Source organism: Culex pipiens, chromosome 1 (genome assembly GCF_016801865.2).
Source record: "Culex pipiens pallens isolate TS chromosome 1, TS_CPP_V2, whole genome shotgun sequence".
NCBI lineage: Eukaryota > Metazoa > Arthropoda > Insecta > Diptera > Culicidae > Culex > Culex pipiens.
In genome coordinates this window covers 118,014,230-118,028,440 of record NC_068937.1, presented here as the reverse complement: position 1 = coordinate 118,028,440, position 14,211 = coordinate 118,014,230, and the positions used below count along the sequence as shown (strand labels likewise).

General features: G+C 36.6%; 1 protein-coding gene across 1 annotated transcript in view; it reads right to left on the bottom strand.

Moving 5' to 3' along the window:
* Window positions 1–9,271, bottom strand: part of LOC120416327 (allatostatin-A receptor) — a 122,302-nt gene extending 113,031 nt beyond the window's left edge. The window contains exon 1 of the mRNA XM_039578057.2: window positions 8,009–9,271. Coding sequence (XP_039433991.1) covers window positions 8,009–8,593 — 585 coding nt within the window. The 5' untranslated portion in view covers window positions 8,594–9,271. The remainder of the gene's footprint in view (window positions 1–8,008) is intronic.
* Between the last annotated feature and the right edge of the window lie 4,940 nt (window positions 9,272–14,211).

Below are 14,211 nucleotides of genomic sequence, written 5' to 3'. Positions count from 1 at the left end.
TGTTCATAAAGGTCTTCGTACAAATTTCGGGACTGCACAGGTAAAATAGCAATGGAAATATTCAAAAGTAGGTGACTAGAGTAATTGTTTTTCTGATTAATTGACGTATTTGTTGATAGTTATGATCCGGAAAAACAGGTAACACTTTGAAAGAAAGATGAAAAAAAAAATAAAACAAAACATTATTTAAAAAATTAATCTCAAACATGCAAAGTACCTTTTTAACATGGAAAAGCTAAAAAAAATAAAAAAGAAGAGCTTGACAGCAGAGGGTTGAAAAAAACCACATTTGTATCGAAACATCGTCAAAAATGTAGTGGTTTATTGCAAAATTACAACGTAGCCCTAAGAGATAAACGACATTGAAACAATTTCGTCAAATAGTGTTACAAATTCCGGACTGTGGTGTGTACTCAAGTGGTTACCTCCCACACCTTGTGGTTACCAACATGGGACAGCGCGCTCCAGGCAGGGCTATTTCTGATATCCGATATAGTTGCTTGATAGGATGGTGAGTGGTCACAAGTTCCAAGTTGCACACGTGCTTGCTACATACTGCTGGTTGAGGTTGACTGAACCAGAGTCTGGAATTTCTCTACTTCACTGTCCCCGAGGGAAATGACAAAACGGAATCCGGTCAAGGCGTCTTGGTCAATTGATGCGGAAAAATTCCAATGTTGTCTGTTTGATGACATTCTGAGGGAGATGTTTTGTAATTCTATCTTATTTTTGTTCTAAAAAGAATCCATTATTTGAATTTAATTGTAACATTTTTAACTATTCTTCAAGGCTGATAAGATGAACACTACTTCTTCGACCGATTTAATGGGTTCAGCAAAAGTATTTTTTTACTGCTTTTCAACTAGGTCATTGCCATAAAAGTAAAGCGAAAATCCTACTTCATGCGAATAAATCCATGTCGATGTCCGAGTTGTCTGTTTCATTTTACGATGGAATCCTCACGCAATCATTCAATTTTCTCCTTTTGCCTACCAGGAATCGAAAATTGAATGTTCTTCCATCCAGTCCAAACATTTCAACTCTTCCAGATCCCAATTGTCACTCCTTCGATTTATCGAGAGCCACATTTTCCCGGAAACACCAGAGAACCCTTTTGTCACGCGTGACATTAAACAATCGGGGGTCCTCTTATTTGGTCCGAGACAATCCTAGATTTGATCCCCCGGGAGTACCCTCGGGATCTCGGGGCGTGACCGAGGGCATGTACTACGAACAATTTTTCACCCCTTGACCCGTCACCCGCTGGTCTTGGTAAAGCGACGCCAATCCTAGTTTCATTCAGTGACACCCCCGCTCCCTGAATCCAAATCAACGTGAAATAAGCTTTTAGTGGGGCCCAGCCCAGACATCAAATCCCTTCGTGAAGCACGATAATACGATACACTCAGTAGGGTTTAAGAAATTTCAAGTTGAATAAAATGTACAGTTGAGCAATTCTCTGAGATTTCGGTCATTCGATTTTTTTTGTATTTTTTAATCCGGCTGAAACTTTTTTGGTGCCTTCGGTATGCCCAAAAAAGCCATTTTGCATCATTAGTTTGTCCATATAATTTTCCATACAAATTTGGCAGCTGTCCATACAAAAATGATATGTGAAAATTCAAAAATCTTTCTATTTTTTGTATCTTTTGAAGGAATTTTTTGATCGATTTGGTGTCTTCGGCAAAGTTGTTGATAAGGATATGGACTACACTAAATAAAATGATACACGCTAAAAAAAATGTGGTGATTTTTAATTTAACTTTTTGTCACTAAAACTTGATTTGCAAAAAAACACTATTTTTTTTATATGTTTTAGAGGACATAAAATGCCAACTTTTCAGAAATTTCCAGAATGGGCAAAAAATCTTTGACCGAGTTATGATATTTTGAATCAATACTGATTTTTTCAAAAAATCGAAAAATTGGTCGCAAAATTTTTCAACTTCATTTTTCGATGTAAAATCGAATTTGCAATCAAAAAGTACAATAGTAAATTTTTGATAAACTGCACCGTTTTCAAGTTATAACAATTTTTAGGTAACTTTTTTGAAAATAGTCGCAGTTTTTCATTTTTTAAAATTAGTGCCCATTTTTGCCCACCTTTGAAAAAAATATTTTTGAAAAGCTGAGAAAATTCTCTATATTTTGCTTTATTGAACTTTGTTGATACGACCCATAGTTGCTGAGATATTGCCATGCAAACGTTAAAAAACAGGAAAATTCATGTTTTCTAAGTCTCACCCAAACAACCCACCATTTTCTAATGTCGATATCCCAGCAACTATAAATCCGATTTACAACGTTAAAACATGAAACATTTGTGAAATTTTCCGATCTTTCCGAAAAAAATATTTTCAAAAATTTTAAATCAAGACTAACATTTTGAATAGGCGTAATATTGAATGTTTGTCCCGTTTGAAATGTTAGCCCTAATTTAAAATTTTTGAAAGTTTTTTTTCGAAAATATCGGAAAATTCCACGAATGTTTCATGATTTAAAATTGTGGGCAAAAATGAAAAACTGCGACTATTCCTTAAAAAGTTACCTAAAAAGGGTTTTAACTTGAAAACGGTGCAGTTTATCAAAAATTCACTAAAGTACTTTTTGATTGTAAATTCGATTTTATATCGAAAAATGAAGTAGAAAATTTTTTGCGACCAATATTCGATTTTTGGAAAAATCTGTATTGATTCAAAAAATCATAACTCGGTCAAAGATTTTTTGCCTATTCTGGAAATTTCTGAAAAATTGGAATTTTATGACCTCTAAAACAAATCAAAAAATAAAAAAAAAATAAAAATAGTGTTTTTTTGTTTTAGTGACAAAAAGTTAAATTAAAAATCACCAATTTTTTTTTACCGTGTATCATTTTTTTTCAGTGTAGTCCATATCCATACCTACAACTTTGCCCAAGACACCAAATGGATCAAAAAATTCCTTCAAAAGATACAGATTTTTGAATTTTCATACATCATTTTTATATGGACAGTTGCCAAATTTGTATGGAAAATTATATGGACAAACTAATGATGCAAAATGGCTTCTTTGGGCATACCGAAGGCACCAAAAAAGTTTCAGCCGGATTAAAAAATATAAAAATTAAAATTAAAGAAAAAAGACCGATTCCGTAGAGAACTGCTCAGTTAGGAAAATTATCGATTTATATACCCTTTTAAAAGAAAAGCTTGATTTTTAAATTCACTATCATTAAAAATTAAAAAAAATCGCTAAAGTGTCATTTTTAACAACGACATCACATCAATAATTTTCGAGATATAGTCAGGCTAATTAGGTAAAACTTATGGCCCGATTTTCAAAGTTCCTGAAAGAAAATTCTGGAGTTTTTTTTAAAAGGTCCTATAAACCAAATTGTCAGTTTTTGCTTTTTGGGTGTTTTTTTATTATCCCGGACTCAAGGCGGTTTCAAAAACACCCAAAAAAGTAAAAACTGGAAATTTGGTTTATTGGACTTTTTCGAAAAAAAACTCCAGAATTGTAGGAAAGTTTTCAAGCTCAAATATTTTTCTTTTGTAGGGTTTGCCTGATTGCCTGCTTTCTTCCAAGAAATATTTTTAAAATTAAAAAAAAAAACAAAAGAAATCAAAAGTGTAAACCTAAAAGTAGCTTTAACTTGAAAACGGGTTTTAAAAAAAATGTAAAGTACTTATCGATTTCAAATTTGATTTATGATTTAAAAATGATTGGTATTATTTTTTTTACAAGTTTTCGACATTTATCAAAAACTAGTTTTATCAGAAATTTAGAGTTGGTTGTAGGTCGTAATTTTACAAATATAATGAAAATGAAAATCAGCCTGGGTTCAATTATGTCAAACTATACAGACCAGACTCGATTATCCGGAGCTTCGACTATCCGAAGCTGGAAAATAAAAAAAAATAGACTATGAAAAAAAGGAAGTTTTTCCGACGCCTTCGGATAATCGAGTAAGGATTGTATTGAGAAAGGGTTGCAAAAGGTTTTTCTACAACTATACCAGAAATTTGAACAAAATTTAGATACATTTGGTCTGCTTGAATCAGATATTCGGCACTCAGATTTTCAACGCCAATGTCATGAGTTTGCCAAGATTCCAAGCGCAAAAAAATGCGTGTCATTATTTTTAATCAATATGGAATACCTCTATTTTTGTCATTTTAACAATTTTCTATTTTAGTAACAAAAAATTATAGAACGTTCAATAGAACTTTTTCAATCATTCTCAAACGTGTGACAGATGTTTCAACAAGAAAGATTTTTCAACAAAATGTTGTATCTCTTTCATCATTTAGTTATCGTCTTGATAACTTCCGACAAGTCAGCAAAAAAAAATAATGTTTCAAGATTTTGAACAAGGTACGACGACTTTTCAATCAATCAAATGGATTTCGTCCAACTGAGTATACTTGATCACATGGAAAAACGGAACGGATCCCATAGTCGGTCGTCGTCCGGAATACCACTTTGATGCGGACCGGCCACGGACGACGCGGCATTCTAAAGCTCATGCTTTGGTCACCGGACGCAACGCGGACAACCATTGTGGGCCTTCGAATGGAATTGAATTCAAATGGTTCCCAACACCACCACCAGCTTTTGGCAATGAAAATGGAAATCTCAACGTGGAAAATTGGCTGCTAGTTGTGGTCGGCAACATTAAAGCGATTTAAAAGGACAATTCTTGGAATTCATACCCGGGCACGCTGAAATTTGCTGGAAACTGGATGCTTATTTGAGTAGATACGTATCTATTAAGTACGATTGATTCACAATAGCTTTTAATCAATGTTTTCCCAGATAAGTATAAAATTTAAATTTAAACATTTCAAAAGCTTCTGAAAATTTCCACCCACCATAATTTCGAAGGTCAAAAGTTAAATCAATCATACCCTCTTGAAATCGGTCTTCACGCTAGAAGTTTCCCAGTAGCTCGTTTTCCCAAGGGTGTCTAAGTTTCATTCTGAATAATTTATTACGCTCGACGATTTCCAACAACTCGAAACACAGATCAAAGGGGTCATTCACGACGGGAATTGACTTTTCCGAGCTGTCCGTGACTAAGTGATGCTCTCCAAAGTCAAGTTCTTTTCCTTAAGTTTTTCTCTCTCTCACCTTCCAAGAACAGTTTTCCGAAGCAGCAGCTGCCACTGAAGATAAAGTTCGTTTTTTGTGGTACGGGAGTGGTCTTGACCTGCATTTAAAGTGTTTAGCAGTTGGGAGGACACTTTGTACGTGCGTGTTTTATGTGTGTCGACACACGATGTACTCGGGCAAACAAGCCGGCCAACTAAACATATGTTAGCAATTGCTTTTCTCGGCTATACACACGTATTATCACTAAGATGTGAGGTTGCATGTTTCGAATAACGGTCAACTTAATCAAAATACGTTTAGGATCTACTTATTTCGCAATAACGTTGGTTGTGCTTGTTCCACAACTCTAGTTTAACTTACTAGAATCTGAAACTTGTATGGTTTGCAATTTGCTTGAAGTTTTTATTGATTTCAATTGACAATTGACAATATCCCATATGCAAAAACAGCAAGCTGAGAAAACGCATGGAAATTTGTTCCACACATAAGGCAACTTGTCGAATTTTTGCTTTGAAAAAGTGATTTTCTCTGGTTTTGTGAAACGAAGAAATTGATAATTTTAACTATTTAGAAAGAACACATGATTTGGAATCAACATTCATCATTAACTCAATAAACTAATGAACAACAACTAACTCTCTTACATGGTATTAGAAATCTTAGGCAAAGTTAATGTTTTGCCAGCACTAGTCTTACAGAGCCTAAAACAGTATCAAAAAATATTACTTCTCGATAAAAGTGCTAAAAGTTGATGTTTTCGGCAATCACATGAGTGATATAATGAGCTTTTTTGTCCATTGTTCTAAAATCCTATTTTTTTTCCTGTCTATCTTGATGTTAAAACGGCCTACTTATCATCACCAAAAACGACAGTGCTGAAATATATTAATGATGACATTTTGCAACCCTTTTTAGATGGTGAGCAATTCCAGCTCAAATCAGAAATTTTTCTGATACTTTTGTACCCGACCCTCTCCGATTTTAATGAAACTTTGTAGACATGTTATCTTAGGCCTATATAAATCATTTTTGTGTATATGGAGCCAATAGTACTCGAAAATAACATGTGAGAAGGGCGTAAGGTATTTAAATAATTTTGTATTTTGTAATTTAAAAATTACTGTATCTCGAAGCCGTTGCATCGTATCAAAAAGTGATCAAAGATAAACTTGTAGGAAATTGGACGGGCTTTCTGAAAAAAATACACTGAAACAAAAACACACGCCACATCTATGAGATGTTTTGATTTTTAAGTCTAAAACTTGCTCTTGTAGAACTCTTGGAAAAAATGTTACTTGGGTGGTACGGGTTCGAATCCCGTCTGTGATCTGGTGATTTTTTTCGCTTCTTAACCACTTGATACTACCAGTTGTCGGTTTTCTTCGAATATCGTCTTCCAAGTAAAAAGAGTCATGGCCTAACTCAGGGTCAATAATAAAAAGTAACTTAAATTTAAAGGTCACTTATTTTTTGTTCAAAATTTTTGAGGAAATAGCCTATAATGTTACCAAAAGACTGACGAAAAATGCAGGATGGTATGTCTCTCCTAAAAAAAAATACAAAAATCATTTATTAAAACATTTTTTTTTAAAGTGGTCTAAACGTCAAAATGTTTAAAACCCGGTAGTGGCAATCGATTCCCCAGACAATTTTACATAGAAGTCTCAACATTTTCCATGGTCCTATGTCCAAGCCTTGGGAAGATACAGCAAATGTTGAATGGGAATGTTGAAAAAACGGATTTTTTTGTGGTTTTTGGCAATCTATACGACAGACTTGGTTTTTCAGTCTCGTAAATATTTTTACCGGAAAGCTCGTCCAATATCCCATAATTTTGACTCTTATGTAAAATTATCTAAAGAATCGATTTCTAATACCGTTCTTTTTAAATTTTGACTTTTGGACCACCTTTCAAAAAAAACTGTTTTAGTAAATGATTTATGTATTTTGTTTAGGAGAGACAAAACATCCTACATTCTTCGTCAGTCTTTTGGTAACATATTAGGCTATTTCCTCAAAAATTTTGAACGAAAAAAAATCGTGACATCACCTTTAAATTTAAGTTTTAGACTTAAAAATCAAAAAATCTCATAGATGTGGCGTGTATTGATGTTTCAGCGTATTTCTTTTAGAAAGACCGTCCAATTCGTCCAATTTCCTACAAGTTTGTCTTTGACCACTTTTTGATACGACGCAACGGCTTCGAGATACAGTAATTTTTTAATTATAAAATACAAAAATATTTAAATACCTTACGCCTTTCTCAAATGTTATTTTCAAATACTATTGGCTCCATATACACAAAAATGGCTTATATAGGCCTAGGATAACATGTCTACAAAGTTTCATTGAAATCGGAGAGGGACGGGTACAAAAGCACCAGAAAAAATCCTTATTTGAGCTGGAATTGCTCTGATTCGAAATTATGATATGAAACAAATATTATTTCTGAAAAAGTTTAACCTTGTTCAAACTTTAAGTTCCATTTCTACACACATACATTTGATTACAGTTCTGATATTTAATCTACAGTTCTATCTCGATTAAAGATATATTTCAGTATGTTATATCATGGTACAAACGAGCTAAAAATCGGTGAGCTAATAGAACATTATATATTTATTCCAATTTCAAATGTCTGGGGCGAATTGGGACAGCTGTTTTAACAATGTTGCAGCCTAATATTTTGATATTTTTGAGGGGTTTCGGGTAGACCAGATTCAGAGCAACAAAATGTGTACATTCATTTCCAAATTTGAAGCATTTAACTGCTCTTAAACGTGCTGCCCCTATTCAGACTGTAGTCCCGATTCACCCCAGTTGACGGTAGTAAAAATCTGTTCAAAGCTAAAAAGCGTTCAAAAATCTATTTGGATTTGTACCTTACAACAGAAGAGATCCACAAAATACTCACATTGACTCCATGGGCAAACATAACGGGCAGCGCCGTCGTCACGATCACCACCCACAGCACCGTGATGGCCCAGAGCGTGTTCCGCTCGGTTCGGATGACCATGCTGGCTATCGGGTGCACCACCGCCAGAAACCGATCCAGTGACATAAGCACCAGCGTGTAGATGCTGGCGTGGGCCGTCACCACGATCAGGTACTGCACAATCTTGCACCACAGTTCTCCAAAGGGCCACGACGAGAGCACGTAATCGGTGGCGGTGAACGGGATGCAGAACACCACGAACAGCAGGTCGGCGATGGCCAGGTTGATGATCAGCAGATTGGTGGTGGATCGCATCATGGGGTTCGAGACGACCACGAGGACTACGAGGGCGTTACCGAGCAGACCGGTGATTCCGATCAGTCCGAAAAAGATGGGCACAATCCGTGAAACGATCATTTCGATTTCAAGTTCTTCTTCTTGGGACATCCCCGAGGACACAATAGTGGTGTTGGTTGGGATGGCTGTGGTGTTGTAAAAGCCACCGGTGGCCACCGAGGACAAGGTTGACGCCATCACTAAGGAACTGTAGCTGTCGTTGACCATTTTGAACTGTATTAAGTATGCTAACAGTATTTTATTCACTTCTTCGTATTGTGAACATAAAGGAAAACATGAACGAACATAAAATAACACTTTAGTTTGGCATAAATCACATCTTGCTATCCGGCTTTAATTTTCCTCACCATAAAACACAGAACGTGCCAACTCTATCGCGATTCTCACATACCCCCGGTGAAAGTGCCCATTATTTCATATTCAACAGGTGACACACCTACCCCACCGCCTCAAGATGCCACGAAAGGACACTCCCTTTCCGAAAGGGAAACCACAATTAACGAACCGTTTGTTCAGGTGCTCAACGCCACCAGCCGGCAATCCTAATCGTATTATCCTAGAAGTAAATTCGACACCAAACAGCACTCCCGCCTAATAACCTCTCCAGCTGTGCCCACATCGTCTTCATCACACAACGCCCCCACCTCCAGGAACCAAAGGCGCTTAATTGCTCTTCAGAACAACACTCTCTCCATCAAACGGCGGTATTCTTGAGATGTTCTCGCTGACACGTCCCATCGACTACTGATCCGTCCGGCAGCTGTCGCCTCACTGTATATCACGCACTAGCTAGCACGCCCCAACGGACGAAACGTGATTTTCCGAAAGAAACCTCCTCAACAGAGCAAACAAACCCGATCCATCCGACCATCCGGACGCTGCCACCGCTCGACACCTACTGAAACGGCTGAACGCCAACGTGCCTATGGTCGGGTCGGGTCGTCCGCCATCACCCGGCCACCCACAGCCGCCAAATCACACACCTGGTCTCGGGACGAACTTCCTCTCGTAGTGGGTGGTGGGATGCTAAAGTGGTGCCGACTGGAAGGCGGGCTGCAGGGTGACCACTCGGGGGTGGGACCCGGGAATTTCATTATTAAAGTTTTTTTTTTCATGGTAAAAATTTATTTTTTCACAGAAATTTGTTATTCCATAGAAGGACAAATTCAAACAAAATTTATGCTTAAATTCTTTATTTGTGGCATTTTTATCATGAAACATCGTCTAAGTATGCACGGCTATCGGAACGTTGAAGAGAAGGATGGACAAACTAGAACAAACGCCTATATGAGCTTGGTAGAGGGTCTACTGCCCAATTTTTTTTTCGGATATTTTTATTTTTCCCGTGTTCAGGAGGTCATTTTGAGCAACTTTTGTTCTACGAGAAACTTTACTTCTCTTGTTTTATGTTTTTCTTGTTTCATTTTTAGTATTTTAATTTGCATTTATCTTGTTTAGTTTATGTTTGTTTTCTGTAGTACATTCTATCCTATCATTACATTTTGCGTACCTATTTTTTTCATTTTTTTATAGTAACTTTTTCAATTTTTGCATGTTTTTCACATTTTCTGCTATAAAATGGCACCATTATCATTTAAATTGTAAATAAATGCGTAGAGGCATTGTGTAGAAAAATCACGAAAAAAAACGAAACTATTGGCACTACGCCCCCCGGGGCATGGCCTTCCTCTAACGTGGGATTTCTGCTCCAGCGCCTCTGACGAGACAGGAGAAACCGGGACCGACGTTGCACTTCACCATCCGATAGAAGCTCAGTGGATAAGGCGGGAATCGAACCCGCGTCTCATAGCATCATCGGGATCGGCAGCCGAAGCCGCTACCCCTGCGCCACGAGACCCAAAATCACTGCATACTTATTTTTACTTAAAGTATAGGAAATGTTAGTAAAAAAACAGCTACTAAAAAAATACATTTTCAAAACATTGGCGAAGTCACATAAAACAAGTAAAACTTCCAACCCATAAATTTTTCTAAAATTTTAAGAGTTTTTCTTTCCAATGCTTTCAAAGATCAAAAATTGGTTGAAAATGGATTTTTACTGACAGACTACATATGGACCATCCATAAACCACATGGGCACTAGGGTGGTCCAAATCCGGACTTTTTTGGGGCTACCCCCTGAAATCAAAGATTGACCCATCACTAGGCTAAATTCCAATTTGAGCCCATTCTGACCACGGGAACCCCTCCCTCCAATCGCTTAAAGTTTGTATGGGAAAAATCGTCAAATTGTATGGAGAAAAGCAACTGTTTTACTTTTTTACCTGTGGAAGGCGCCATAATTATCCGATTCTTACCATTTCTCAAATGTAGAACCTTCATTAAATTTAGAACAACTTTCCCGAAGACACCATATTTTTAGGATTTTTTCCCGCGAAGTTATTAGCGCCCAAAACTGACCCTTTTTACGCGGCCAGCTGTAAGGGGCTACCTAACAACGATGTTTATTTCCAATTCGTACACGCACGTGCTCTCTCTCAGGTTCAAACTCTCTCACGAGCTTGCTCGCCTGCCTGCCTGCCTGTTTACCTACAAGCGCGCGCTGTTTCTCTGCTTGGACTTTTGTCGTTGTCGTCGTTTTCGTTTGCTATCCGCTGCGCTGCGTTTCTGGCGTGTTTATTATAATTTTCAACTAAAATAGCAGGATTGTCTTGAGATATATTTAGCATATAAATTCTTAAATTATGTCAAAAGTAAAAAAAACCTCGCTGAAAAAATAGTTTGAAGAAAAGACAGCTTAGGCTCAATTAAAACATTACAGCAAATGTCACGAGAACAGGGTTTGTTTGTTTTTTCCAAGCATTACACGCAGTTTTTCGTATATGCTAAAGAAACATGATAATGATTCAATTATTTAAACAAATCTTTAGGTAATATAAATGTTGTTCCTTTAGGTAGTTTGCTTTAACAAAAATATACTTAGTACAAATCAAGGCAATTTTACAATTATTGCTGCAAATTTTTATTCATACTCTCTAAAATTATTTTTTTATTCTTTCTGGAAATTTCTTTCTGTGTTCCTAGGCCACCTGCAGCAAATATTGCAACTGTTTATCATTTTTTGTCAGTTTACCTGTAAATTTTTCGATTCAGGAAACATCTCTTTCTGCACAATCGTTAACTACCTTCATATCTTGCAGTTGCGGCCTTCCTCTAAGTAACTCATTTGGATTCAGTTCTAAAAAAAATCTAAAGAAAATTCCTTCCTTTTTTATCTAAAAAAACTGCATGGTATTTCTTGTAACAAAAGCAGATAAATTAAAATTCAAAACGTTTGCAATTAGGTTTGGATCAGAACAGATGACGATTCATGGATGAACTAATTCATCAAAATTGTATTCTTTCTCACACGCTCTTATAATATGATATCTTTTGTTGATCACATATTACATTAAATTTTATATCTCAAAACAATCCTGCTATTTTAGTTGAAAATTATAATAAACATGCCAGAAACGCAGCGCAGCGGATAGCAAACGAAAACGACGACAACGACAAAAGTCCCAGCAGAGAAACAGCGCGCGCTTGTTGGTAAACAGGCAGGCAGGCAGGCGAGCAAGCTCGTGAGAGAGTTTAAACCTGAGAGAGAGCACGTGCGTGTACGAATTGGAAATAAACATCGTTGTTAGGTAGCCCCTTACAGCTGGCCGCGTAAAAAGGGTCAGTTTTGGGCGCTAATAACTTCGCGGGAAAAAATCCTAAAAATATGGTGTCTTCGGGAAAGTTGTTCTAAATTTAATGAAGGTTCTACATTTGAGAAATGGTAAGAATCGGATAATTATGGCGGCTTCCACAGGTTAAAAAGTAAAACAGTTGCTTTTCTCCATACATTTTGACGATTTTTCCAATACAAACTTTAAGCGATTGGAGGGAGGGGTTCCCGTGGTCAGAATGGGCTCAAATTTGGAATTTAGCCTAGTGATGGGTCAATCTTTGATTTCAGGGGGTAGCCCCAAAAAAGTCCGGATTTGGACCACCCTAATGGGCACCTTTAGGGAGTTGGTTCAGCGATTGTCCACGCTCCATACAAAAAAAGATTTGTTTTGTATGGAAATTGCCCACGGAGGAGGGAGGGGAGGGGGGGAATCTGAACTTTCAAAAAAGTGTCCACGCGGTTTATGGATGATCACAATGTGCAGAAATGAAAATGAGATCTATCTCAGCTTTCAAATGTTTTTTTAGAGACAGATGCATTCACATAGGTATGAACAATGTTTTGAAAAAAATGGCTTTTTCAAAAATTTTCAAGCGGACCTTCTGATTTGAAATTCAATTTGACATTCAAAAACGATTTTCGTTTTTTTTTTAAATGAAAATTTTAATACTCTTCGAAAATCTTTTTTTTTATCATAGCATAGCAAAAATCAAAACGTTTGTCACAATCCTTAGCTCAAAAGATTGCTTTTTTGTTCACTAAAACATTTACAAAAATAAAAAAAAAACCTTGGGTTTAAAATTTGTCGAAATAATTCTTTTTTGGTAATAAAAAGTTAATAAAAAATACGGCTTAATTTGTCCAGGTACTTTCGATACAGATTTTTAACCACAATCCAAACTCGATTATTCGAAGTTAAATCACACTGAACTACAAAGTTTAACAAAAATGACTGCGCAGGCTCGACTCGAGGGGGAAGCATGTAGTTTGGTGTCCTCGGAAACACGTGCACTTTGAATTTTCAAAAATATTTAGACATGACCGAATGGGTTTTCTCCAAAGTTTATACGGAGAATTAAGGCGGTTTGCAATTTGTGGGAGTAGGGAATAGCACTAATTCTCCATGCAAACTTTGGAGACAAACCATTCGGTCCTGTGTAAATATTTTTGAAAAATTAAAAGTGCACCCTACACTTCATGCTTCCTCCTCGAGTCGAGCCTGCGCAGTCATTCCCCTCGCAGATTTTTTGTTGATCGGTGTTATCCAATGGTTTATATGGGAATTTGAATATTCGAATAATGAAAAAAAAAAACATTTTTTTCATATTTTCTATTTTTTTACATTTAACATAAAGAGTTATGCAACCCCTTTTTAGTATTTTTAGTCATTTGGTAATGCACATTCTCAATATTTCATTACCACCATTTTGGCTGCCCCTAAATTCTTCTAAATCACTTCCCAAGCAACATACTTTGTCAGATAAACGTATTTCCTAACTGGTTGTATAACCAATCCGCCTCGTTAACACAACTTGTTCTACAACTCCTATGAACTGGAAAAAGCGATTTTTTTCTTGTTGTATAACTTGCCAGAAAAAGATGTAAGTTATCAGAGTAAGTTGAACAAATGTATTTGACAACACTGTGCTATCTAACAAGAGATTCAACGAAAAAAGGGGGCGTGGTTTACGGCTGTGCTGTCAAATCAAAGCGCACACTGGAAAGGAAAGTTAGATTGAAAACAGCTATCTAACCGTCGACTAACTTACATGTAAACAATCGTTTCTTATTGGAATTTCAATCAACGACGAAGCTAATAAAAAAAAGTACGCTTGTTTCTGCAAGATTCATTTAAAATAATTCGAAGTTGAATTAAAAAAAAGAAAAACAATCATGGCGCGCATGTGATTAGTGTGAAATTTCCTTTTTTGATGAACTTCCTCTGTCCCAAGATTCGATCCGATGACTTCGACGATTTGTTATTATCTCCACGGCAGGTCCAGGCGCGCTTCCACATCTCTCCACGGGGCTTCATAGTAAACAAGCTGTCCCAAGCGTCAATAATAAGGCGGCTGTCTGTTTTGTAAGCTAATGAACTTAACTCCAACGAAGGCTGTCACTAGCATTGAAGTTATATAAGTTTGTTTCA